The sequence below is a fragment of the Gymnoscopelus braueri genome, assembly GCF_963280865.1.
Source record: "Gymnoscopelus braueri genome assembly, chromosome: 12".
Classification (NCBI taxonomy): domain Eukaryota; kingdom Metazoa; phylum Chordata; class Actinopteri; order Myctophiformes; family Myctophidae; genus Gymnoscopelus; species Gymnoscopelus braueri.
This window is the reverse complement of record NC_137614.1, coordinates 12,956,891-12,984,299: the sequence shown is the minus strand read 5'-3', so window position 1 is coordinate 12,984,299 and position 27,409 is coordinate 12,956,891. Positions and strand designations below refer to the sequence as shown.

The window sequence follows — 27,409 nt, the reverse complement described above, 5'->3', positions numbered from 1 at the left end:
CATCAATCCCAAAGGGCCACCAATTTTGGTCAAAAAGTCATATAAAATGATGGTAAGCCCAATTTTCTGTCTGAGATTGATATTTTATATGGCTTTTTGACATTTTGGATTGATGCCAATTAAACATATTTCCAACTAGGATTTCTTAGGACTTTTAGTATGTTGTTCTGGTGACTTCATAGAAATGGTCTGTGAACAGAAAAAGTCAGTTACAATTACTTTAATTTTTAGGTCCAAAATTAGCTAGTTTGCCTGGACTACAACCCATCTCCACCCACAGCAGTCTTAATAGAGTGAGAGTTCACATAAATGCTAATAAATAGCTTAAATGAGGGAAAAGTGAAGAATTGGCTTTCTTATATACTCCCTGCATATGCCAATGGACATGGTCAATGCCGATGTGCAAGTTCAGATCGATTTATTAACCCACTGAGGATAAAAATTGATGATGATAGACAGAAGGAAGGACAGGCAGAGGTTTCCTCATTTTATAGTATGATGATGAGGATTGTAGGATAAATCAATCTCCAATTCTATTTAAAGAATTCCTGACTTACTTGGAAAAACTACTGAAAAACACCCAAACCATCATAGTACAAATATACACCACACACTACACAGGTTCTAACTGTGTCGTTAGTTTCTCACCCATATCGTACGTCCACGGCCACAGCGCGTGGTTCCCTCAGACCGGTGTTGACCAGGACCGTCCGGTAGGCGCCGCCGAGCTTGGACACCTCGATGGTGTCTCTGCCCTTATCACACCAGTACAGGTTCCCCCCCACCCAGTCCACTGCCACGCCGTCGGGGTTGCTGAGGGAGGTTCGGTGCAGCACCTGCCAGATATAGGTCAATCACACACTTATGTATTAATAACCCATTTAAAACCGGGAAAAGCATCTGTGTAACCACTTTAACCATATTTTTCCTACATTGGCTATTCAAAAATAGCAGATATACAAGCTCATAGCGCGTCACTTTGTGCCGCGCTATGAGCTTGTAGATCTGCTATTTTAGAAAAATCTTTTTTTTTTTTGTGCAAATATTTGAATATATATTTTTAAGCAAACATTTTTAACTCAAATCTTTGCTTCTGGGGGTCCCTGGAACAAAATATTTTGAGATGGGGGGGTCGGCGGCCGAATATAATTTTGGGAGATCCTTGACATGAAAAAGTTTGAGAAACACTGATATAGAAACGTAAGCTTTTCAGAAAACTATTAGGATTTTAGAAGACTGTCCGATCAGAGCATTTTATATTTGCAGATACATTTTCGATCGATGGCTTCTAGTTTGAGGGCGGTGAGCCGGCACATTTGGCCGATAACCACCATGCACAGGATTCTCTGACTTCCATGCCGGCGCTAACAAAGTATCCCATCAGTGAATCTAAACTGTGGCTGTGTGTACTGTATCTGTATGTGGTGTTCCGGAGGTGGGTGTGTCAGCAATAATGCACTGATGTGCACAGTTTGACTAATGACGGCCATATCTAACCGGCAAACAAATATCACGTCTCATATTTTCCCTTTACCACGTCGACTGGCGTCACTTCGTGCCCCGCTGCGAGCTTGTACATCTGCTATTTTTTTAAAAACAAAATTTATCTTTAAAGCGTTTGAAAAATGTTGAATAATTTTGAATCACGTAGATCTTTGAGAACTACTGATTTAGAAGGCATTTGTAAACCGTTTTATAATATCTTATTTTTTATTTAACCTGTATTGTGTGTTTTTGGGTGATAATTCAATCTGTTTACTGTAATTTTTTGTATTTGGCATTTGTAGAATCGGCCTCAGGTCTTAATGGGTTATGGCAACCTCTTTAGTTTCAGCTTTACCGATTCTACCCTCAAACTAGAGGCTAAAATGCTCTACATGTGGTGCTATACTACTGCTTTATAAAGAGCAACTGGTAATCCATCAAAACTGCAACTTTGTCACATGTGTGGCAGTGATGCAGAAAATGGAAGCTTTGTCCGTCTGCTGACCTCCACGTTGCTGCCGTTCATGTGCATGCGACGGATCATGCTGCCCTGAGTGGTCACATCTGTCCAGTAGATCATAGACTCTGCATAGTGGAAGTCCAGCGCCACTGCATTGTTCAGACCCTGGACAACAAGCAGATACATGAGAGGCAATTCATAAACCTACAACGCAGAGACACTTTTTTACCTGGTTGATATATGCATGATACTTATTCTTTACCTGTTTGATCAGAGTGTAGTTGGTACCGTCCAGGTTGAGTTTTCTCAGGTAGTAACGGTTGGCAAAGATCAGGTATGGCTCCTCCTCTACAATCAAAGACAGAGGGCAATACCAGTCATCAAAACATGCACACATAAACACATTAATTTTTTATCATTATAGGCAAACATTTTCAAAGACTTTCAAAAGTTTTCAAACACAGCCGATCTACAAGCTCATGACGCATTGCGATGCAATGCATTGTGAGCTTGCAATGCATCGTGAGCATCAAACAGTATAACAAAGTATAAAGGGCTTATATGGTTGACCTTATGAAACATTTTATTCAACTGGTTTTATGTCCATAACGTGTCCCAAAATGCCTTCGACAGGAATGTACGCACACCCACACACACAGATGTGTGCCTCACCAGATGTTGACTTGCAGACGGTGGGGTCATTGGGGTTGAGTTCAAAGCCGTCCACACAGAGACAGTGGAAGCTTCCATGCGTGTTGATGCAGCGCTGAGTGCAGGGGTAGCTGGTGGTGCACTCGTCTACGTCCACACACGTCTTCCCATCCCTCTTCAGCTGGAAGCCAGGATGACACCTGCACTGTAGGGCCCAAGAGCACAGAGAAGCTTTCTCACAACAACCAATCTGGACTTTATTTGAGTCAGAGAACTCCGAGTTCTGCTTCTGACACCCATCTCCAACAGCCGCCTACCTCCAAACTTTTTAAAGACAGGCAATCTGACAGAAATTCAGCTTTTCTCTTGCACCACCAAAAACACAGATCCCCATGCCCATTCAATATATATAGCGGATTGGACTCAAACTTAACTAGGATAGTTTATCTTGAAACAGCTATGAAGTCAAGCGTCAGCCAAACTCAAATACTCTGTAAATAGCCGTTAATCTGATTGATTGAGTTGGCTTAAGCATTTACAAGTGAATAAACGTCACATAAGATCAAAAAGTGTGGAAAACCAGATGGAATGCACTTCATCTTTCCACAGGACACATTATTAAAAGCTCTCTTTGATTACAAGCCATAATCTGTTGGCTGCTCTCATAATAACTACTCGCCCAATTATTTGAGCCGACACTTCGCCTTGTGCATAGTAGCTTAACTTAATGCTGATGTATTGAATGACACCGTGGTACACACACGTCACATACACCAGTGGTGGAAGAAGTACTCAGATATTTTACTTAAGTAAAAGTAGCAATACCAACAATATAAAAAAACTCCGTTACAAGTAAAAGGCCTGTGTTCAAAATGTTACTTGAGTAAAAGTACTAAAGTATTGGCTTCAAAATATACTTAAAGCACCAAAAGCAAACGTAGTAAAATGTTTGAAAATACAGTACACAGCTTATGGGTCATTTTAACATTTCAGAGTAAACCACTTATATACCTCATTGACCAGAGTCCCCCCCAGGGACCCCTCCTTTTTCCCTCTACACCAATCTCTTCAGTGAAAATAGCCAATCTACAAGCTCAAGCGACACACTGTAAGCTTGCAGATTTGCTATTTGTGCAGAATGTTTGCCCCCAGAATAGGGATGCAAAGGCTTTACTGTGTACTTGGATGAAAGCAACACCGTGGCACATCATTTTGGAGGATATGGATCAGGTTGACACATAACTCATTTCCTCAGACGTCTCAACCGTTCCCACATCCCCGTAACCAGATCGCTCATCCTTACGAGGACTCCCACACACAGCCGCAAAACAAAGTTTCGGTCTTTAGACCTTCACCACATTAAAAAAAAAAAAGTTTACCCAAAAGGATGTCTAAGAACGGAAACATTTTGTACAAATACAGTGTCTATTCTTCTCTCGCCTACGGACATTAAGCTCCTACGCACCTGTCTACAAGACACATAAAGGCTGATTTATGCTTACTGTAGTTGTGCTTTGGTGTTGCCACAACAAAACTAGCAACTGTACAAGCTCACAACAACACATCGCAGAGCGACGGCGGCTGTGAGCTTGTAGATTTAGTTTTTTCGGTGCGTAACACTAAGGCTTTTTTTGTATACTATTTAAATCGTTTTGAGAAAAAATGCTGCTATTTGTCCCAAAGTGACTGCAAAAGATTGCTGGTATTTGTCTCAAAAAGCTTTATACCCTGTACATACAGTATAACGTGAATATAAGGACGCAATGTGACATAGCTCTGTTTACACAATGCGGTACCCCATCCAACTGTATATACTTTCCCCATTTTCAACTGTTATTATATTTTGGTACTTGCGTTGGCAATGTATACGTATGTTTTCTCATGCCAATAAAGCTCATTTGAATTGGAATTGAATTATATGATACAGGATACTTGGTGAAATAAAAAAAAAGGGTTTTCATAACAAAATATACCTGCTTAGATAGAAACAGTAATGGTAAAAAAAAGAAAAAGAAAGTCAGCTTAGGTATTTTTCTTGCAGTGGAGTTATGGCAAGGTGCCCCTGCCAATATCGGAGTGACGTTGACCTACAATCCCAGTGGCCATCGCAGCGGATACATATACTGTATTATGTCCATGCAACCAAGTATAAATCAGACGTAAGGTGTGCAGGAGCCTTCGCAGCACAGATTCAAGGTCCTCCCCTCTTTTGAAATGAAGTCCTGAGCACAGCGATAACAGCACAGCCACGAGGGGTTCACGGAGAGTTCAGACTGTTCTGAGACTGGCCTCCTACATTCAAGAATGAGACCCAAAACACATGGCTTTAATTGTCTTACATAACCACATGCCTCAGAGCTGTGGGTTCACGAAAAACCCTTTCTCTCAGAACCTCCTTAAACTCACCATTGATAAAAATGTGCCGCCAAACAATTGAAGCTGGGGTCAGGAGGATGCCTGTCAGTGTCTGTATATGTAACATAACGTTTTGTTTTGCCATTTAATCCGGTAATAGACAACCGGAGAAAAAGATGTTTGCTTAGGATACTGTTGCAGGACATACAGAAACAATACAGGGTCTAATAATGGTGTGGCTCTCACGTGGAGTTCATGTGTTCAGACTATGGCGTGTCTACAGTATGACATACCATACAGAACTCCATATTTGGGCTAATAAATGAGCTATAAATTTGATCTAAACAACCATTGACTTTGAGCATTAAATGTAAGTTAAATATGTATAGGTTTTTTTTTTTAAAGGAAACATGGAAAAGAAATGCATGGACCTTCTGGCAGCATGCTGATCATTCCAGTGGTTTGCGAGATTAGCCCCAGAAAAGCCCACGCACTCATAGCCAGACCCTCTTCCAGATGGCTCGCCTCCTACAGAGCCTCGCCTCAAAAATGGAATGATAACCAGCCTATAGTGTTTCTTAGGCACCCAGAGCAGGTCTTCGGGTGGGATTGGAACGGTCTAGCAAGGGAACGTCTTAACTACGGAAGGTGAGAGCCCTAACGACTACACCATCAACTGGCACATGAAGTCATGCATTCCTCTCTAACCAACTACACATCTTCTGGAGTCTTCTGGAGGGGACATGGACCACATCGGCAACAGCTGCCTTATTAGCACTGCTTCTTTTAACCACGCAGTATGTGAAACCTAGTGTCCTTATTCTGGGGCGGGCATATCATAATAGGCAAACATTCTGCAAAAAATAGCCGATCGACAAGCTCACGACGCGTTGTGAGCCTGTAGATCAGCTATTTTCGGCAAAGAGATTTGAGATTTAGACCCATGAGGGATCTCAGAGAAAGAAGTATATAGGGTTAATGAGACAGAAATGTCTCAAGTACTATTTTGAGGTCTTTTTTTTTACTTTACTGGAGTATTTCCAATTTTCAGTGCTTACTTCTACTCCACTACATCTCAGAGGCAAATATTTATACTTTTACACCACTACAATTAATTGACAACTTTAGTTACTAGTTACTTTATAGATTTCGATTATAATTACAAAACATACATTAACCACTTCAGCTCTGTATACATTTAGGCCATTTGAAAATAGCAGATCTACAAGCTCACAAGTGAGCTTGTAGATCAGCTATTTTCAAAACATTTTTATACATTTGAAAACTTGTGAAATGGGACATTCTGCATAATGACTTGAAGTATATATTGATGCCAATACTTTTGTACTTTTACTCAAGTAAATTTTGATTACCGGACTTTTACTTGCAACAGAGCGTTTCTACATTCCGGTATTGATACTTTTAATTAAGCAAAAAAAAACATGCAGTACTTTTTCCACCACCGAACCACAACAATATCTAAAACACAGCTGACCTTGAATCCAATCTTGAGGTCGTCGCAGAGCTGTGAGCAGCCGCTCTGCTTGCTGTTGAGACACTCGTTGATGAAGCAGTTGAGCTCATCAGAGCCGTCGCCACAGTCATCATTGCGGTCGCACAGCAGCGTCTCGTTCAAACACTTCCCGTTACGGCACATAAAGGCTGATTCATTGCACTTCCTCTCTGTAATTATAAAGAAAATGGTTGCGCAAGTTAAGACGTCTCCTTGGGTGGAGGATTTACCCCATGGTCTTCTTTTTTTTTCCTGGTCTTTTTAACACATTCACTGCCAGGGGGTGTTCTACTATTGGCAGGTAGCTTCTGCCAGCATTTTTAAGCATTCTGAGTAATTTTTCAAGAACCACAGAATATTTATCTCCAGTATGATCGATCCTCTGATCGTTGCTAATCACAGTGGAAATCACTGTGCTTACGTGGGGGGAAAAATGTCATTGTGACCTCCCGTTCTCTTGTTATATCCAGTTGAAAATAGCATGTTTGGCCAAAAATACATAGTAAAAAAAAAAGTACACAGGAGCCGAGATACAGGAGTTTTAAGTAATAGGTTAACCAGGGAGTGAATGGAGCAGTAAATCTTCGGATGACTTGGGTTCTGGATCTCCGTCAATGGCGGTAAACAGGTGGATTTTAAATGACGAAGATGTCCGTCAATGGCAAAGAATGTGTTAAAAAGTGACCACAATTAGTACACACACCTCATGCAATTAGAATGTACGCTACAAATTTTGAGTGTCACTGAGAGTAATTTTTTTTACACACTCATGGTTAAATGGGCGAAAAAACTCCACGACAATTTTGTAGTTTGTTTTCCTGTGCAAGTTAAAAACTGCAGAAGGGTAAAACATGACAGGCTAGTCATGACATGTTGTAATAGTTTTGTCAACGCTTGCACATTGGCACACCTAAATCTAACCCGCCATTATAAATTGTATTAGCTGCAGCTACTGTATGTTGCTGCTGTAATTTTTACCCTCAACTGGAAAACAAACTCAGCCTAGGGTTTCATCCCCTTTTAACCCATTCAATCCGGCAACGCATCTGTGTCATTTTAGATTTTTAGCTATAACCATTATTTCATACTTTGGCTATTCAAAAATAGCAGATATACAGGTGCCGCTCAGTTTTTTGTGCAAATCTGAATATAATATATATTTTTCTAAACAACATTTTTAACTCAAATCTTTGCTTCTAGGAGTTCCTGGAACAAAATATTTTGAGATGGGGGTCGGCGGCCAAATACATATATCATTTTGGGTATGATGGTTTTACCCATCAAAATATGTTGTTCCAGGGACTCTCCACCCCCCGCCCCCCTCAGAAGCAAAGATTTGAGTTAAAAAATAGCAGATCTACAAGCTTGTGCCGTGGTATGAGCTTGTATATCTGCTATTTTTGAATAGCCAAAGTATAAAATAATGGTTATACTGTAGCTAAAATCTAAAATGACACAGAAGCGTTCCCGGATTGAGTGGGCTAAACGAACACTCTGGATTGGATTTAACAGTGTAAACGTGCTGTTAGTACAGTGCAAACTGCAGTAGCAGTGACCTGAGTCGGTGCAACGAGGGTTCTTGGGTGCCTCGTCTGAGCGGTCATGACAGTCAAACTCTCCATCGCACTCCCAGCTCTTCTGGTTGAGACAGCGGCCGTTGGCACAGCGGAACATCTCTGGACCGCACGTGGGGTATTCTGCAAGGAGACAAGAGAGAGAGAGGGGAGAGATAGCATTTGGACGATTAAGCCTGATTTAAAGGTCTGTCCACACACCAAAGCAATGAAAGCACTGTTACGCTGGAACTATATCGTTCGCCAGTGTCATCTTTATAGTTGTGGTGTGGACTTAAAACCGCCATAAAAATGCACCTGTCTGCAATTTGTAACTGGTCCTAGTAAAGTCTAAGCTTAACACCAGAAATGACCCCCCCCCCGAAACTAATTACTAAAGCTGTTGTCTGTGTCGTAAGTACACAGGTTCTTGGTTTACGTACTGTATGTATTAGTTATTTATGTTTCAAATCTTTTTTATTGTGAAACACAGGGTAAGATTATACATTTCTGTTCATATATATGGATTGCTTCCTTTTTTTTAAACAAACAGACATACACAAAATAGACGGGTAACATTATTAGTTATTTATTAGATTAATGGTTTACTTATGTACTGTATTACTTAATTATTAGATTACTATTCCTATGCACTTGATGTATTATCTTGCGTTGTCCTTGCTTACTGTAAGTCGCTCTGGATTAACCCTTTAAGACCTGGGACGCATCTGTGTCATTTTTAGATTTGAGCTAAAAAGCATTACTTTACACTTTGGCTATTCAAAAATAGCAGATCTACAAGCTCATAGCGCGGCACCGAGTGCCGCGCTATGAGCTTGTAGATCTGCTATTTTTGAAAAATCGAGAACATTTGTGCAAATCTTTGAATATATATATTTTTAAAGCAAACATTTGTAACTCAAATCTTTGCTTCTGGGGGTCCCTGGAACAAAATATTTTGAGATGGGGGTCCGCGGCCAAATACATATCATTTTGGGGGTCCTTGACATGAAAAAGTTTGGGAACCACTGATATAAAAACATACGTTTTTCAGAAAACTGTTAGGATTTGGAAGACTTTTTTTTTTTAAATCGGCTTCAGGTCTTAATGGGTTAAGAGCGTCTGCTAAATGCCTAAATTATAAATTGTACATCCACACACACACACACACACACACACACACATAACCATACGACAAGAGTATACATTAGATTAGGCATTATTCTCACAGCAGGTAGCTGGATGTTGACCTACTGGGACATATATAAATACATCATAATCATTTCTGCCTCCCCTCCAAGGCATCATCAGTATCATCATCATATCTGTATCCACTCACCGCACTCTGGAGACTCGTCGGAGCCGTCGGTGCAGTCGATGTCGTGATCGCACACGAAGTGCTTGGGGATGCACTGTCTGTTCTGACACATGAACTCGTTCTCCGAGTCACACGTGCTGTTGGTATACACTGAGGAGGGGAGAGAATCTGGGTTAATGGATACATTACTGTACGTACTGTAGGATGGATGCTTCTGAAACAACAAGGGAGCTGGCTTTTTTTTTTTATCCTGCACAATTTCCGACCGGGGGGGGGGCTGCTTATTATTTCCATAATGAAAGAACATACAATTTTTTTTGTTGCTATAATTATTATTATTTTATTTTTTTTGCTAATGTCCCCCCCCCCCCACTTCCACCCACCTTAATTCTCCCAATTTAACCCATTAAAACCCGGAAAGCATCTGTGCCATTTTAGATGTTAGCGGTGGCTATTAAAAAATAGCAGATATACAAGCTCAAGCTACAACCTTGTAGATCTGCTATTTTTGAACATTTTTTGGAAAATCTTGAAAGTGTTTTTTTAACACAAATTCTTCTCTTCTTCAAAACATTTTCAGATGGTCTTAATGGGTTAGTCGTTATGCCAATTTCCGAATTCCCCACACATTTATGTGTAGCCGTGTCACAGCTGCCCCATCGGAAGGACTTGGCCACCCAACTCTTCTGGCAGGTGCCACCCCAACGCATAGGAGTCACCCCAACGCATAGGAGTCACCGCTGCAGCGACAAATATTGCCCTCGCCACCCTCTCTGCCAAGCCAGAGAGGGTGGCACGGAAGATTCAAAACCCTACTCTCTTTTTTTTTATCCCACGATTTTTGTAACCAATTTTTTCAATCAGTGCCAATTGCCTATGTAATCCTGGGCGCTACACTCCCTCTGCCAGCCTAGGGAGAGCCTAGAGCCGAGCTCATGCCTCCTTCAATGCATGAGAGCTAGCAAGCCGCTTCTTATCACCCAACAGGGGTGAGGTTCCCTGGTTAGACGTAGCGTGTGGAAGGAACACATTATTCCAACCAGTTTCTTTCTCCTCCATCAGGCGCCCCGGCTGACCAGGGGGAGGCAGTATAGAGACCAGGATTACTGCATGTTTTTGTGAGGGTACTGATGACGCGGAGGAGAGAACACGCCCCCAGCGCCCACAGCGTCCCCGGCGGGAATCGAACCCAGGACCTTCTAGCTGTGAGGCGACAGCGCTACCGACTGCGCGGATAGGAACTTTACCCGTGTGCCACCCCTGCTATAATTAGGTTCATGACTGTTCCACTCACTGCAGCCAGCCTTGACGCTCTCATCCGCCCCGTCGGGACAGTCCTTGTCCCCGTCACACTTCCAGCGCTGGGGGACGCACATGTGAGACCCAGGACACTGGAACGCCTCGGGACTGCACGTCTTGGATTCTGTGACGACCAGATCAGTTGAATGAGTTGAATAATGGCATTACGCAACATTACACAGCAAAGCCAGAGATATTATCATTAGGCCTGTCACAATTATTGCATAATCGTCTAATCGCAATTATTTTATATAATCGCAATTATTTTTGCATAATCGTCATAATCATCATAATCAATTCCATAATGTCATATTTTCAAAAAAAGGCAAAAATAGTGGAAATAGCAGATCGGCTATTTCCACTATTAATGTTTATTTTTAAGTATAAAGTAATTAAATATGTGTAATGTGTCATATCTGCCCTGTGCAACTTTTGTTTACGAAAGCTAAAAGCCAAACAGAAATGTCATTTTTATTCATAATGTTCGATACATTTTCAACGACAGAAACACAATTAAATGGTTAATCGCAATTATTTGAGTGATAATCAAATCGTGAACTTAAATTTGTAATCGTGACAGCCCTAATTATCACGTGTGATTTCCACTGTCTGGCAGAGCAACAAGTAAGTTGCTGTTCTTTATAGTGAATGAATGGAGTTGGAAACGAGATGATGGCCGTGAAAAAGAGTTCCACTCACTGCACTTCTGGTCCTCATCAGAGCCGTCACCACAGTCGTCAGAGCCGTCACACACCCAGTGGCTGGAGATGCAGCGGTGGTTCCCACACTCAAACTGGGTGGATGTGCAAAACTTGTCTGCCAACGACAGCAAAGGGGAGAGTGTGCTTAAAACGTTTCATTTATGGCTCCATTTACCTTAACCCATTGAGATCGGGAAAGCGTCCGTGTCATTTTTAGATTTGAACCACTTTAACCATTATTGTATACTTTGGCTATACAAAAATAGCAGATCTACAAGCTCATAGCGCGGCACTGAGTGCCGCGCTATGAGCTTGTATATCTGCTATTTTCTGAAAAATCTTGAACATTTGTGCAAATCTTTGAATATATATATTTTTAAAGCGAACATTTGTAACTCAGATCTTTGCTTCTGTGGGGTCCCTGGAACAAAACATTTGACAAATGTTTGCTTTAAAACATATACATTCAAAGAGTTGCACACATTTTCAAGATTTTTCTAAAGTGGCAGATGCGGCACTCGGTGCCGCGCTATGAGCTTGTAGATCTGCTATTTTTGAATCGCCAAAGAAATCTAAAAATGACACACAGATGTGTTCCCGGTCTTAATGGGTTAACTAAGACTAAGAGTGGAAAGACAGACCTTTCCACTCCTTCCGCTGAGTAAATAAACATGAGGATAAAAACAACTATTATTTAGGACTTTTAATGCAACCATAGTTAAAATTAGCTTTCCCATAGCGCAGGTCGAACAGAGCTGGTGAGTGAAGGGCCATCGGTCAAGGACGTACCACAGTGCGTTTCGTCGGCTCCGTTCTCGCAATCGTTCTCCTTATCGCACGTCCAGCTCATGGGGATGCAGCGGCCGCTGGGGCAGGCAAAGAAGTTGACCGGACACTTGAGCTTCCTCTTATCTGTACGAGACGAGGGGAAAAAAACAACACCTACGTCGTCAGAACTTTTTAACGGTTCACCGTGGAAACTGGGCACAGGTCTGATAACATGGGATAAACGTGGGATAACTAGGTTATGTGTGTCCGACCTGGGCAGTTCCTCTCATCTGAGAAGTCTCCACAGTCGTTGTTCCCATCACACACCCAGGAGGGCAGATAGCAGAGCGTGGTTTTCTCACAGCTCTGGAAGGACGCCCCCTTGACTCCCAGACGGAAGAAACGAGCGCAGTCGGTCGCATCTGTGATAGACGAGAGATAAAAAATGGGTACAATCTGTTAAGGGGAATGAATTTATTTATTTATTTTGTTTAGATTATTGCCAAAGTCATTCATTGCGTCGCGACGCATTGTGTGCTTGTAGGTCTGCTATATTCAAAAGATTTGAATACATTTTATACATTTGAAAACTCATTCTGCATAATGAGTACTTTCTACTTTTGGTACTTGAAGTACATTTTGATACCAATACTTTTGTACTTTTACTCAAGTAAATTTTGAAATGTCTGGACTTTTACTTGTAACAGAGTATTTCAACATTGCAGTATTGATACTTTTACATAAGTAAAACATTTGAGTACTTTTTCCACCACTGCTGTATCTACAAATTAGCAAACTGCTTACGAACAAAATAGGACCCTCGCAGACAATTTTGAAAAGAAACCACTGGTAAACAATTCACAGCACGAGCACAAAGGTTTCTTATGGCCGCAGCTGCCTCACTTACGGCAGTTAAGTTCATCACTTGCGTCCTCACAGTCGACCACCTGGTCACAGCGGCTGAAGTTGGAGATACAGCTTCCGTCTTTGCACTGGAACTCATTCGGTTTGCACAGGGTCACTGTGGGAAGCGCAGAATAGTTTTGTTAATTCCACTTTACTGTACACACGCACTATCATATAGTGGAATGCAAACGGAGGTCATCTTACTGTTGCAGGGCAGTTCATCCGAGTGGTCGCCGCAGTCGTCCGTGCCGTCACACCAGAACTGATGGCCAATACAGCGGCCGTTGATACAGCGTCTGTAGCCTTTCTTACACAGGCGATTTGCTGTGGAGGAGCAGCAATTGATATATATTGATATTGAGGTTAAGGTTTCTTTATTGTTACATCTTGTGTACGTACGGGTACATAAGAGTAAAATTATTTTGTTAACCACATGAACCCCAGTGTCCCTATTCTGGAGCGAACATTTGGCGAAAATAGCCAATCTACAGGCTCACAATGTGGCGTGTTGTAAGCATGAAGATTGGCTATTTTCGGCGAAGATATTTAGTGGAGAGGGGGAAATGGAGGGGTCCTAGAATAGAGCTAGGGTTTAAGTGGTTAAGGTTCTGCAGACATTGCAGCAGCAATAATATTAATAATAATATTCATATACTGTACACAAAATAAATATATATATAAATAATTAATAAAAGCATGTCAGTATAAATGCATAGACCTGTTTTCCAGTCATCCTACGAAAAAGACAACTGTCCAATTCACCTACAGTAGGTGTTTTCTGAATCAGAATGGATGTATAAAGTACATGCACCGTACAGAAACTCACCACAGTAGGACTGTTTCTCATCAGACTTGTCCTTGCAGTGGGTCATGCCATCACAGGTCAGACTATAGTTGATGCAGTCACCGTTGCCACACTCAAAGCCATCCACACTGCCACATGATATGTTCAGAGCTGGTGGAGCACATATGTTTGAAGTTAGTCACAGGCGTTTGACCTTTTTTGTTGGGTCTCTGCACTATGTGAAGTGTCTTGGGTAGGAATGGAGATCGAAACCCACATCTATCTTAACAGGTCTATTGGGTCTGTGAATTGATGTTATGTGTCGAGAGTCATGTCATTTAATGAAATCATCGGTGCACAAATGGTCCATTGTCTAATAAAGTTTTTTTATTCAGTTGGAAACAACATCAATGTCAACGCTACTCAACCTTGAAACAACTTGTGATTTGGCACTATAATAAAATATAATTTATTTCAGGCCTGCAGTGACAGAATAGGATCAAACTAGACACACAGAGAGAGACACATCATCTCTCTCCCCGTCTCACTCACCAGAGCACGTGTTGTCCTCCAGAAGTTGTCTGTCTCCACGGCAACTGCAGTTGACCCGTGCGTCTGATGTGGGCAGACACAGGTCCTGGCATCCTCCGTTGTTTGTTCGGCAGGGAGAGAACTCGCCTGAAAGCATTATATCGCCAGGGAGAGTTAGATGTCAACCCCCGGTTACGTAATCGCGATGACATTTTATTACCTGTATAAAATGTCTTCAGTACAGACTGCCGGTTAATAACACTCACAGCTGTTGGTGTCGTTAGCCACAGCGACGATACCCATGGGCTGCTGTGGGATGTCTGCGCGCAGAACCTTCATGTCGCCTCCGGTGTATTTGTCGGCCCTGAGAACGGCCCTCCTCACCCAGTCGGTCCAGAAGATGTAGTCTCCATACACGGCCAGACCAAACGGATGGACAGGCTCGTTCTTCAGCAACACCTGAACCCGAGCAAAGAAGGCACAACATTAGTATTTCTAATACTTAGAGTACGTATCATGTCAGTCAATTATAGTCACCGATCTATATGGGCTTATGGCAATTCCTTAAATCACTTAAAGGGATATTTCACTTTAAAACAAATGTTGGGTCATTTTATCGTCTACTCAGGCTTTTGTGGGCACTCCGGACAGTTTTTAAGTTGCTTGATTCAGTATTTAGATATTTGATATTCATTTTATCAGACACGCCCCCTTCCTATACAAACCCATTGTAACTTCAAACTCCAATTTAACGATGTTAGATTCTTTGAAAACACCCGTCCTTGGTTCTGGTGACTGATATTGTCCTTCTAATACGTGAGGAGCCTGTGTTTTTTAAATTTTTGGAAAAAAATAAAATAATACAATACAATTTTTTATTATAATAAATGAAAAAATTAATCGAAAAAACACGGCCCCCTCACGTATAGGATGGCAGGATGAGTCACCAGAACTAAGGACGGGTGTTTTTGATTAAACTAACATGTTAAAAATATATATAAAATACTGTCCCAAAATCAAAACAAAACAAAAAACCTGAAGTGGACAACTCACGTAACGGCTGCTGCCATCGTATTCACAGCGTTCGATCTTGTCCAGCGTAGCGTCAGAGAAGTAGAGTTTCTCAGCGCGGTGGTCTATGGCCAGGCCGTTGGGGGTTTTGATGTCACTGCCAATGATCACCAGCACGTTGGCCCCGTTCAGAGAGGCCCTCATGATACTGGGAGCCGCCTCGTTCCAGTTGGTCCAAAACATGAGACTGGAAGGGGAACAAACACAGGAGGGAAAAATAACGACTCTGCAGTGGGAAGAATAACCGTGTTCTTGGTCTAATAACAGCCATGGTTGACTAATCCAACATAAATCTGCTGTTCAAAACAGAGCTCTATTGGAAGCTATCCCAGTTGCTGTGTGTGTGTGTGTGTGTGTGTGTGTGTGTGTGTGTGTGTGTGTGTGTGTGTGTGTGTGTGTGTGTGTGTGTGTGTGTGTGTGTGTGTGTGTGTGTGTGTGTGTGTGTGTGTGTGTGTGTGTGTGTGTGTGTGTGTGTGTGTGTGTGTGCGCGTGAACATTAAACTTAATGACTCACTCCTGACACTCGTCCAGGACAAAGGCTCTGGGGTGGTCATCGCCAGACATGGTGACCACGTTGTTGCGGTTGTAGGCCACAGAGCGACTCTGGTCCACGGTGTGGCGGGTGATGGTGGAGGTAGTGTAGCTGGTCCAGTACAGCGTATCCCAGCCACGGTGGTACGCCAGGCCCTCCACTGACCCGACACCTGTGGCACAGGGGTGAGGGAAGGTTTGGCTGTCAGCGCCGTTAATATATATATGCTGTATCCAAAACAAAACAGACTACGACAGGCTTGCAGGTTCTTTGGTACCTGGCAGGCAGAGCTAAGTGCTGGAAGCACTACAGCACTTGGGAAAGAACAAATTAGTTTTAAACCACGATAAAAATGAGACATATAGGCTCTTAGACGAGCTAACGATGCCCTGTAATGAGGGCCTCTGGGTGAGAATTCAACTCGGATCATTAATTATCGTCAAAGATTAACAAGTTTGTGCGCTTGGTTACCCTCGGAGAGGCACAAAAAGGCACTAGGAAATGCTTTAAAAGAACCATGTCTGCTCGCATCAGCTGGTAACGCTGAATCACTGTCAAGAGATTCAAGGTCAAAGAGAGGAGAGGAGAGGAGAGGAGAGGAAAGAGGGCGAAGAAATAGGAGGCAAGGAGAGTGGAACTGGTACAGTACTGAGTGACGGATGGGGCGCCATCATGCACCCGCTGTTCCTGGAGAGGGCTTAAAGAGTCGATATCATCCTGTCATTTCATGGCTGGATGCCTGCACACACAAATACAGCTCCCCGAGGACGCCGCTTATTCATGGTGACTTCTTGTTCTGGAAAAGAAAACCGCCACGTCGGAAGCAGCTTCAGTTACGTTAGGGGAAACGGGTCCAGGGTGAAGAAGTCAGCCGTGAGCAGCAGAAGAAGATAAAAGTGGACCCTCCTGCTCCTCTCCTTCGACCTACCGCCCCATAGTAGTAGTACAACTGCTAATCACACAGATGTCCTCCATTGCCCCTTCAGGCTCCATTTCCAGGACTCCAGCTCCTATTTTTATGTGCGGTGGCTCCATGACACGCAGCATTACGGAGAGGTCACTGAACAATAGTTCCTCATGTGTTCTTTCAAAGGTTTTCCATCCATCTGTTTTTCCTCACACCAGAGACCACATTTATGACCACAATTGCTCCGCCATAAAAGCCTGTACACTCCATGCAGCTGTTTGCTCGTTGTCTAAAGTCAATAACTGCCTTTTATTGTAGAGGGGAGGGGGGGGGGGGGGAGTTAAGGTGGATGACGAGGGAGGCCTGCAATCAATGTTAATGTACCTAAAGGCCATTTTTAGCTGTGAATATGGAATAATAACAAAGAACAGAACCGTCACAGCTGTGTCTTCCAGATTTGAAAGCTATAGACCCCAAGTCATGAAATAATACAGCAAAAGTAACTCTGTAATTCTTATTGCTAATATTCCTAGACAGGAAATAATTGCAACAACCCAACGAGATGAAGTTGAGTGTAGCACCGGTTAACCCACTAAGACCGGGAACGCATCTGTGTGTAATTTTTTGATTTCTTTGGCTATTCAAAAATAGCAGATCTACAAGCTTGTAGCGGGGCACTTTGTAGATCTGCTATTTTTGAAAAATTGTGAAAAAGTGTGCAAATCTTTGAATATATATATTTTTAAAGTAATTATTTTTTACTCAAATCTTTGCTTCTGGGGTATTCTACAAATGTCTTCTAAATCCTAACAGTTTTTTGAAAAACCGTATGTTGCTAAAGTGGATCTCAAACCTTTTCATGTTAAGGACCACCCAAAATGATATGTCTTTGGCCGTGGACCCCCATCTCAAAATATGTTGTTCCAGGGACCCCCAGAAGTTGTAACATGAGTTAAAAATGTTTCCTTCAAAATATATATATTCAAAGATTTGCACACATTTTCATGATTTTTCAAAAATAGCAGATCTAGTTCATAGCGTAGATCTGCTATTTTTGATCAGTCAAAGAAATCTTAAAATGACACCGATGCGTTCCCGGTCTTAAAGGGTTAAATGTCTATTCCTCCCATTGTTTAAAGTTAGATCATAACACGAAGTGCAGTAGAGTGATGCGGTAGGTTCAAGGCAGCATGAAGATCACCAGAAACACCCCCCTCCCCTCCCCAGATTTCACTACCTGCTTGCTGTGCAAACAGCGGGTGAAGGCTGTCCAGAAGACTGTTACATACGCACACAGAGCAGTTTGTCGCCGACAGATGAGAGAGTAACATGGCGTTCACTCACCTGAATGCTACAAACCAATAACTTCTTGTTTTTTTTCCCCTGTTCATTCCTGCATTGGATTTTTCCATTCACTTTTATGCACCAAGCTACTTGCTCAGCATCCCTCTGCCAGCGGATCGCAGGGATTACAAGCCTCTGAAGAGCTTCTTAATGGACACCGAGCCTCCTACCACTGTGACCACTTAGCATCAAGTAGCATTGACAGCTTAATGTCTCGCTGTGGTGACCGACAGGATGAATTTGTCTTCCGTTGCTTGGTTTCAGAGAAATCAATACAAGCACCCGAACTGCCATCTCTACGGATTCAATGAAACTGCCCATCTTGGATTATATTGGATATAATCGTATATGCTGTTTCTAGACAACACAAGCCCAAGGTTGAAGAACAACATCGTAAAGATCACATTTCCAAATACTTCTGAGTTTAATTGGGACATTTGGCGAAAAACTGTCTTTTTTTACTTTGACCTTTGAGAGGGGACAATAGTCTAATTTTAGCCAGGTCATGATGATATGTATTTTTGTTGGGGATTTTTCTGCCACTCAACACAAAAAAACAACCAAAAATATGTTGGAATACAGATGCATGATTGTCTTTTCCAGAATGGGTACAAATTATAGACAGACCAGGGTGATTTTGGCTGCTTGTCTAGCCGCTGCCAGTTGCCGCGTCAACATGCCTGTGAGTAATACAGTGTGAAACAGAGAGGCAAGAGCTGCATCGACCAGAGACTTAACTGTGAATATACTGCTGCGATGTCAATCGTTAGACTGCTAAGGAAGGTTCTTTAGTTGTGAATGCGTGGAGAATATGGATGCGTTGCAAGTGAACAAGAGTGGCACAGACGAGAGCATGGTGAAGGTCGTGGTGCCCGCCCTGGACGCGCTCATCCTGGTGACCGGCCTACTGGGACACTCTCTGGTCATTACGATCCTGACCGGTCGAAGGAGGAGAAACGGACAGCCTCCCCACGGCACAGACACTTTGCTGTTGGCTCTCACCACCGCAGATATGTTCCTTCTGCTCTGCCTGCCCTTCCACACCTCGGCCATTGCCCTGGGCTACTGGCCCTTTGGCGACTTCCTGTGCAAGGCCATCAGCTTCCTCGGCGTGGCCTGCTCGGCGGCCTCCGTCTTCGTCCTGGCGGCGCTGGCGGTGACGCGCTACTTGACGGTGGTGCACCCCACCTGGGCGTACCGCTCGCGAATGCACCGCCGCGCGAAGCTGACCGTGGCCCTGCTGTGGGTGCCCGCCTCGGCTCTGGCGGCGCCCCAGTTCGCCATCCGCACGTCGGTGAGCGCGTCCAGCGCCATATACTGCTTTGCGTTCCTGTCCGACATATCTAGTCTCATCTACAGCACCGCTCTCTTCCTGTTCGCCTTCGCCGTACCGCTAGGCATCATCGTGCTGATGTACGGCAAGATCTACCGCTTCCTGCGGGGCGCGCGGCTGCTGGGCCACGCCCCGCAGCTGGAGCGCTACCAACGCCAGGTCACCCAGACCTCGGCTCTCCTGGTCCTGGTCTTCACCCTCCTCTGGCTGCCCTCCTACGTCCTCATGTTCTCGTTCATCGGAGGAACCATAGAGGGCACCCCGGGTTACCGTTCCGTCGCCATCCTGGCGAGGTTGTTGGCCAGCTCGGCGACAGTGGTTAACCCCGTGCTCTACGTGTTCATGTCCCGGAAGTTCAGAAGGGATTTACGGCACCTAGGGCGGGAACGCTGGGCGTGGTGCAAGGACTGTCTGATTGGCTGCCCCAGCGTGGTGGGCAGGGACATTGTACAGCCTTTTGAACTGGACACGAATTCAGACAGAGGGCAAAACTGACCCTGGAGCGACCAGAGACACATGATCACTCTCTGCTGGAACTATACACTCTGCCTTTGTGTGATAAACTCCCCTTTTACAATGAGATGGAACACTAGCAAAGAAGAACTTATCTAAAACCCTAATCTCAATGTTACCGTCAATAAACAAACCAACCCCATGTACTTTCCTTGTTTCCCTGTTCATTCCTATCACAAATCTAATGTATTATGTTCCCTTGTTGCCTCTTCCTTGTTGTTCAGGGCTTTTAAGTGCAATTCTTATCTGGATGCGCGTCAAGAACCTGCTCTTCAAATCATTAAGGAGAGTGAGATTTAAAAGACTCTTCAGAATAAAAGCAACTTAGAAAATGCTTTACCAATTCAATCCGGGAACGCATCTACAAATGTCTTCTAAATTCTAACAGTTTTCTGAAAACCATATGTTGCTGTAATATCAGTGGTTCTCAAACTTTTTCATGTCAAGGACCCCCCAAATGATATGTATTTGGTTGCGGACCCCCATCTCAAAATATTTTGTTCCAGGGACCCTCAGAAGCAATGATTTGAGTAAAAAAAATCACTTTGAAAAATATATATTCAAAGATTTGCACAATTTGTTTTTTCAAAAATAGCCAAAGTATAAAATAATGGCTATAGCTAAAATCTAAAATGACACAGATGCCGTCCCGAATTGAATGGGTTAAGGGCCCCGGTGTGCCGTGTGTGTGTGTGTGTGTGTGTGTTTTGTGTGTGTTTGTGTGTGGCGTGCGTGCATGCTTCTAGACGAGAGGCTCCAGCTGTGTGCTGGTTACAGTGGTTCATTCAGGGGTCTTTTGTGTTGTCAACCTCTGTGCTGATGGCTGTTTACAGTGCAGACCACACTTATTAATGGAGACAATAAAAGATGGCAGCAGTACCCAGGCACAGCTGAGGTGCAGCTGGACAGAGTGGAGGGAGAAACGGAAGCACACAATTTAGATTAGGGAGTGACTGTTTATCATTCTCTGAGGAGTCTACTTTAGTTAAACTGACGTACAGGCTCATTTCGCCATCATCCCAGAGGAAATTGCTTAATACTGCCGGAGTACTGACCCGAATGACATGCGCGATATGCGGTGTGATGACTTCGTATCATACTCACTGTCCACCACAATTTTGCGGTCCGTCCCGTCGTCGTTGATCTGCTGGATGTTGCCAAAGTGGATGTCGCTGAAGAAGATGCGGTTGGCCCCCTTCCCTCCCCCGCCGTGGTAATCGAAGCTGAGGGCGATCACGTTCTTCATGTGGTCCGGGTCCTCGAAGGGCTTGATCGGCGCGTTCAGGTTGGTCTCGTCCGACAGGTGGATGCTCTTCAGGATGGTGCGCTCCGAGTACAGCAGGTAGCCGTCGTAGTCGCGGCAGCCGCGGTTGTCCTCGGCCAGCATGCCGTGAGCGCAGGCGCAGGTGCGCTCGGCGTTGCCCCGGAACAGGCACAGCTGTTCGCAGCCGCCGTTGTTGTCTTTGCAGACGTTGGTGCCTGCGGGGGAAGAATGTCAAGCTTTGCTTAGACTGCATGTTGTTAAAGAGAATGAGAACAATGTGTTAAAACAATGTGTTTCGGTTAATTCCTGGGGCTGATGGCTAAATTGGGTGGTGGTGGAGAAAAGTCTTAAATGTGTTATTGTGTGTGTGCCTGTGTGTTCTGCCGTCTGCTACCTTGCTGTCTGGCTCTGTTGAAAACCTTGATGTCTTTCAGCTGTACACCGATGCCGGTCCTGAGCTGGACCGAATCTGTGGCGTTGTCTTTGTTGCCTCTCTTGATGGAGCCATTGGCATGAGTCCTGGGGGAAAACATCACATTGATAATTGAATTTAAAATATAAATATAACTCAAATATATTCATGCATTTCAGTTACGCATAACAATTAACCACTTAAACCTTATACTGTACTTTGTTGACCGGAGTCCCCCAAAGGTCTATACTATACTATACTTTTTCCCTCTACACACAATATATCATTGCCGAAAATAGCTGATCTACATGCTCACAACGCGTCGCATTGTGATGACGCGTTGTGAGCTTGTAAATTGACTATTTTCGCCGAATGTTTGCCCCAGAAGAGGGAAGCTAGGTTTCAAGTGTTGAGGACGGATGTACTGTATAGCTGGATGGGTGGAAAAAGGTTAGTGGAACAAATGAAAGCATGCATAAATGAAGATGGACAGACAGAGGACTGACCTGTCACTCCAGTAGATGTATTCTTCAAAGACGGACACAGCGAACATGTCCATGTTGTTGTTGTTTAGAACCAGCTCCCTGTTCTCTCCCGTCTCCAGATTGATGCGCTCAATCTTGTCCGTCCTGGCATCACACCAGTACAGAAGACCCGCCTGGATGGGAGCATAACAACATGCACAAGACAAACAACAGTCTGAGTTAAAAAATTATAATAATAAAGCAGACAAAGAATTGATCTCTCGATATACAGAACAGAATTTATTTGTTTGTTTTGTGTTGTTGTTTTCTGTATTATAAGCCCCTTGAAGATGGGTTTTCCCATCTGCAGTTTTATCTTAAAAGTACATTTATTTATTTTTGCATTATGCAAAAGAACTAAGATAAGATAATATAGATATATATAGAATAATAAGATTTTAATCTTCATTATCTTATACTTTGTCTATTCAAAAATAGCAGATATACAAGCTCATAGCGTGGCACAGAGTGCAGCGATATGAGCTTGTAGATCTACTATATTTTTAAAAAATCATGAAAATGTGTGCAAATCTTTGAATACAGTATATATATTTTTTAAGCTAACTCAAATTGAAACTCAAATATTAGTTGTTGCTTTAAAAAATATATATATTCAAAGATTTGCACACATTTTCACAATGAGCTTGTATATCTGCTATTTTTGAATAGCCAAAGTATAAAATAATGGTTAAAGTGGTTACACAGATGCGTTCCCGGTCTTAATGGGCCAAACTAAACTAATCATCTACCAATATATCCGAATGACAAATTTTCCTGACGCTGATAAACAAGGTGTAACAAGGCGTCATGGTCCAGACCTCGTAGTCGATGGAGATGCCATTGGGCCAGCTGATGCTGTTATTGACCATGACCAATCTCTGGGTTCCGTCCAGCCGAGAGCGCTCGATCCGGGGGTACTGACCCCACTCTGTCCAGAACAGATACCTGGGAACAGAACCATGGATTAAAGCAGTGCTTCACAACTTGTTTTAGGCTGTGACCCCCAAAATAATCAATAATCAAAATAACCCTGACAAGCACTTGGAATTGTAGGAGTTGAGGCATTACATTTAGTTTGACTCCGGTTATACGGATAAGTATTGTGAAAATAGCTGATCTACAAGCACACTTGTGAGCTTGTAGATCGGCTATTTTCACAATTATTTTATTTATATATATATATATATTTATTTATTTATTTTTGGAACTGAATTGACGTTAAACCCAGACTTTAGCCTCAGGCCAGGGGGACAAGGGGACTTACCCTTTCACTGGGTGGACAGTGATGGCACGTGGCTTGTCCAGACCCTGTGAAATGACCACATAGCGGAAGGAACCATTCAGCCTGGCCACCTCGATCACATCGAAGCCCTGGTCAGTCCAGTATATATTCCCTATAAAGATTGAAGGTTGCTCATTGATTGGGAGATTCTTTTGTCACACATTGGCAGTTGGACAGTGTATACACATGATTTAACTAAAAAAGCTAAATCCAGGTAACATTTTTACACACTACACAGAGATGAATGAACACTCAGGATTTTGTATAAAAGTTTGATTATGCTCGGTTCTCTCACCTGCTATCCAGTCAACAGTGATGCCCTCCACTCTTCCGATGCCGTTGGTGACCACGTCCTCTCTCCACGTCTGATCTCTCTTGGCCCTGCTGATGGTGCTCAGGCCCATGTCCACCCAGTAGATGGTGTCATTGTCTGAAACGGCACCACAGCCCATTAAGATTCAATCTCTTCCTACTGCTCTGCTATTAGAGCACCGTTTCCCAATTGTTATGGGTCGCGAGTAAATATCCCACTTTTTTTTTCGCTTCCTACATTTAAAAATGAAATATATTATTTCAAAAGATTTAAAAAAAGGTTTAAACAAAAAACTTATCATCAAATCAGAAGAATTCCAACAGTTTTCACAAGTATTTCATGAATTTAAAAAATGTAATCTTTCCATAAAATAAATATTAAAAACTGTTAAGAAGGAGTGAAAATAGCAGATCTACAAACTCACAACACAGTGCGTTGTGAGCTTGTAGATCTTCTATTTTCACTAGTTTGGATCCCGGGCAAATGTCTTATTTCTCTTTTGTGTCTTGAGCTAAAAAGGCTTGTGAACCACTGTGTCTAGAGTAGCAACCTCAGCTTTCAAACCCCACTCCACAAACAGACAAATCACATTACTGCCGCCCTTCAATTTAACTCACCAGCATGGAAGTCGATGCCAACAGCCAGAGAGGTGCCAGAGACCGGCACCAGGGCGTCAGACTTGTCTGCTGGGTCCAGTGGGATTCCTCTGATTCCCTCGTGGACAGAGTACAGCAGGAAAGAGCCCATACCTTCAAAGACACAAATAGCATAAAAACAGAATGTGTATTCAGCTTTCTCCTTCCAGTCACACATTAAATCAATCACCAAATCCACCTTTTACCACCTAAAAAAAACACCTCAAAACTCCGGCCCTCACTCTCAGATTCCATGGCCGAGACCCTCACCCATACCTTGATCACCTCTTGTCTTGATTACGGCAATGGAGTCCGGTTCCCAGTAACGCCCTGGACAGGCGTCCAGTATGTGGAAAAACTCAGCTCTGCCAGGGTTCTCATCCACACCAACCCTGGGCAGGACATCACCACCCACCCTTATGCACCTGCACTGGCTCCCAGTTCAATTCTGCATCACATACAAACTCCTCCTCCTCTCCTACAAATATCTATGTGTCCTTGTTCCCCAGTACCGGTCTGATTATTATTGTACATAATAGTGTTTTGTATTTGTTGATGATATGTATTATTATAATTTTTTCATACTATGTTGATGAATTGAATACATAGGACCACAATGGAGACTTTTTTTTTGTATCCTTTTAATCTCTGACTGTACCTCGCGCCGTTTACATTTTGGACTAATAAAGTATTCAATCGGTCTGTGACTCAGAGGAGGGCTGTGGACACTTCAGAAACCCGCCTACCAGTGACATCATCGTTAGACAGGGTTTTTTTTCTAACATGATTTAAAATGTTGTATTTAGTTTTATTAACGCGAGAATAGTGGCTACCATTATAGCATGCTAACTTTCCAGGAATAGAAAGCCTTGGATTCCCCATCGATGATGTCACTGGTAGGCGGATTTCTGAACTGTCCACAGCCCTCCTCTGAGACACAGACCGAGTAGACAAAAATGTTACCATATTATAATGAGCATTAGTGAGGACCAATTATATGAAGATAGGTTGAAAATGGGTGAAGTCCTCCTTTAAGTCTGTCCTGAAAAGGCTCTGTACTTATTAGTTTCGTTTTCTTTGTTTTGGTGTAAAGCATCCTTGGGTTTCTTGAAAAGACACTATATAAAGCGAAGTCATTATTATTATTAAATGTATATCTTTTTTTCATGTATAGCACTGTATGTATCTATATGTGCGGTGGTACAGTATGTGTAGATCACTGATCATTGCATACCTTCACAGGACTGCTGTCCAGTCTTAAGGCTGTATCCAGCAGTACACATACAGGCTCTGGTGGTCGGGGATGTAGGCAGACACAGCTGGGAACAGTCTCCATTGTTGTTACTGCACAGGTTAATACTCGCTAAAAAAACAAATGAAAGAGCATATCAGAGAGATCAGTTGGAAACCAGACCTGGGTTAAAAAGAAAATCTCAAATTAGCATGTTTTTGTTCTTAGCTTTGTTGTAGTGTTCAAGCAGCACCACATGGAACAGGCTTATACCGTCAAGGAAATATAGTTGTATATACTTTTTCTTTATTTCTTTTTCTACTATTACTTATGTTGCTACAATGACTGTACACAAGATGTAACAATAAAGACCATCTTGAAACTTGAACCTCAAGATATGAAACAGATTGCAGAAAAGGCAGTCAAATTGATTCAACTGATTTAACCGATTTTTCTTGTGCGACAAAACCTACCAATTAAGTTAGATAATAATTTAGATGAAGAAGCTCTGCGTGGGTCCGTAATTATGTCAAACTGAGAACAGGTGCTCTTTGGAAAGGGTTTAGTTTCAGGACAAGAGTTCTAAGTTCATTTCCTTTGTAGGCATATGCATCACAGTGGAAAAAGCCAAGAGAAAGACACGTTGACTGTATGGAATCCACTCCAGTGGACCCTGATGAAGGCTTCCGGCCGAAACGTGTTGGCCACGCACGTTCTTTTAGAACTCCTTGCTATGGATTAATAAAACATTTTCTACTTGAACTGAACAAAGCTGCCTTGGACCTTATATAAGTTCACAGCCTTATTTTTTCCACTGTGATGCCTACAAACAAAATGAACTTAGAACGCTTTTCCTACCTACTATCTACAGTACAAATGCTTTATGAACCCAGGCCTGAAAGAAGCCATAACCAAAAACTCTACTGTACCGTATATCAAGTTGTCTTACCTTTCTGCACCTCCTCATCATATATTCTCATGTGCATCATGGGAGAGGTGTTGTTGCGCAGCACCTTCCAGTTCCCCCCATCCTTCTTATCACAGGTTCCTATCTGGTCAGTTCCCTGGTCTGCCCACCACAGCTTGTCTCCTATAGACACAAACATGGGGGTTTTTGTGTTTTTGAAAACTGATTTTCAATTACGAAAAAGTTTGATAACTGCTGATTTAGAAGGCATTTGTAGAATCGGCCTCGGGTCTTAATGGGTTAACACACACAGACCAAAAAAAGGTCACATGGAAAATTAAGACACGGAGCTCAAGAAAACCGTCCTTACCCATAATAGCCAATGCGGTAGCTTTGGAGAGTTTGCCTTTAACCCCCTCCAGGGTCTCCAGACCAGACCCGTCCAGCTTGCAGCGGCTGATGGTGCCGTTTCCTGAGCTGATCCAATACAATTGCTCGTTGTCAAAGTCAATAGACAGGCCTGCGCGGAGATAAGGAATATCATTAGTTTTCATGCCCCGTCTCTCTTATCTACACTTTCTCACGCCAATTTTGGCACTCTGAGCACTAATTAACTTACTCTGAGCCTCTGTGTAATGCAGTAATACATTACACGCTAAACAAAGATGGTGCTAAATACAACCAAAAGTGGTTCTTTGGCTCAACATTATAGGGGAACCTCTTTTGGCGCTACAAGGGTATAACAAGCACCTTTGTCAAATGGTGCTATATATAATATATTTACTACAATTAGAGATGCCTTCACCAGAGGTTCTCA

At 42.9% G+C, this 27,409-nt stretch overlaps 2 protein-coding genes across 2 annotated transcripts in view; one reads left to right on the top strand and one right to left on the bottom strand.

The window, feature by feature from the left end:
• Nucleotides 1-27,409, bottom strand: part of lrp1ab (low density lipoprotein receptor-related protein 1Ab) — a 165,553-nt gene that overhangs the window by 34,490 nt on the left and 103,654 nt on the right. The window contains exons 32-59 of the mRNA XM_080445809.1: nucleotides 26,963-27,112; nucleotides 26,635-26,775; nucleotides 25,689-25,817; nucleotides 24,437-24,568; nucleotides 23,802-23,936; nucleotides 23,489-23,618; nucleotides 23,043-23,169; nucleotides 22,207-22,358; nucleotides 21,683-21,807; nucleotides 21,129-21,503; nucleotides 15,910-16,099; nucleotides 15,378-15,582; nucleotides 14,591-14,783; nucleotides 14,346-14,471; nucleotides 13,836-13,964; nucleotides 13,214-13,333; nucleotides 13,011-13,124; nucleotides 12,376-12,525; nucleotides 12,125-12,247; nucleotides 11,334-11,450; nucleotides 10,630-10,758; nucleotides 9,357-9,485; nucleotides 8,021-8,161; nucleotides 6,447-6,634; nucleotides 2,618-2,801; nucleotides 2,208-2,293; nucleotides 1,991-2,110; nucleotides 649-836 (exon numbers count right to left, since the gene is read on the bottom strand). Of these exons, the coding sequence (XP_080301935.1) occupies nucleotides 649-836; nucleotides 1,991-2,110; nucleotides 2,208-2,293; nucleotides 2,618-2,801; nucleotides 6,447-6,634; nucleotides 8,021-8,161; nucleotides 9,357-9,485; nucleotides 10,630-10,758; nucleotides 11,334-11,450; nucleotides 12,125-12,247; nucleotides 12,376-12,525; nucleotides 13,011-13,124; nucleotides 13,214-13,333; nucleotides 13,836-13,964; nucleotides 14,346-14,471; nucleotides 14,591-14,783; nucleotides 15,378-15,582; nucleotides 15,910-16,099; nucleotides 21,129-21,503; nucleotides 21,683-21,807; nucleotides 22,207-22,358; nucleotides 23,043-23,169; nucleotides 23,489-23,618; nucleotides 23,802-23,936; nucleotides 24,437-24,568; nucleotides 25,689-25,817; nucleotides 26,635-26,775; nucleotides 26,963-27,112 (4,228 nt within the window). The remainder of the gene's footprint in view (nucleotides 1-648; nucleotides 837-1,990; nucleotides 2,111-2,207; nucleotides 2,294-2,617; nucleotides 2,802-6,446; nucleotides 6,635-8,020; nucleotides 8,162-9,356; nucleotides 9,486-10,629; nucleotides 10,759-11,333; nucleotides 11,451-12,124; nucleotides 12,248-12,375; nucleotides 12,526-13,010; nucleotides 13,125-13,213; nucleotides 13,334-13,835; nucleotides 13,965-14,345; nucleotides 14,472-14,590; nucleotides 14,784-15,377; nucleotides 15,583-15,909; nucleotides 16,100-21,128; nucleotides 21,504-21,682; nucleotides 21,808-22,206; nucleotides 22,359-23,042; nucleotides 23,170-23,488; nucleotides 23,619-23,801; nucleotides 23,937-24,436; nucleotides 24,569-25,688; nucleotides 25,818-26,634; nucleotides 26,776-26,962; nucleotides 27,113-27,409) is intronic.
• Nucleotides 18,990-20,006, top strand: LOC308097366 (galanin receptor type 1; the record flags this gene model as incomplete). The annotated part of the gene is made up of 1 exon (XM_080445123.1): nucleotides 18,990-20,006. One exon carries the CDS (start codon nucleotides 18,990-18,992, stop codon nucleotides 20,004-20,006), a length of 1,017 nt encoding a protein of 338 aa, XP_080301249.1.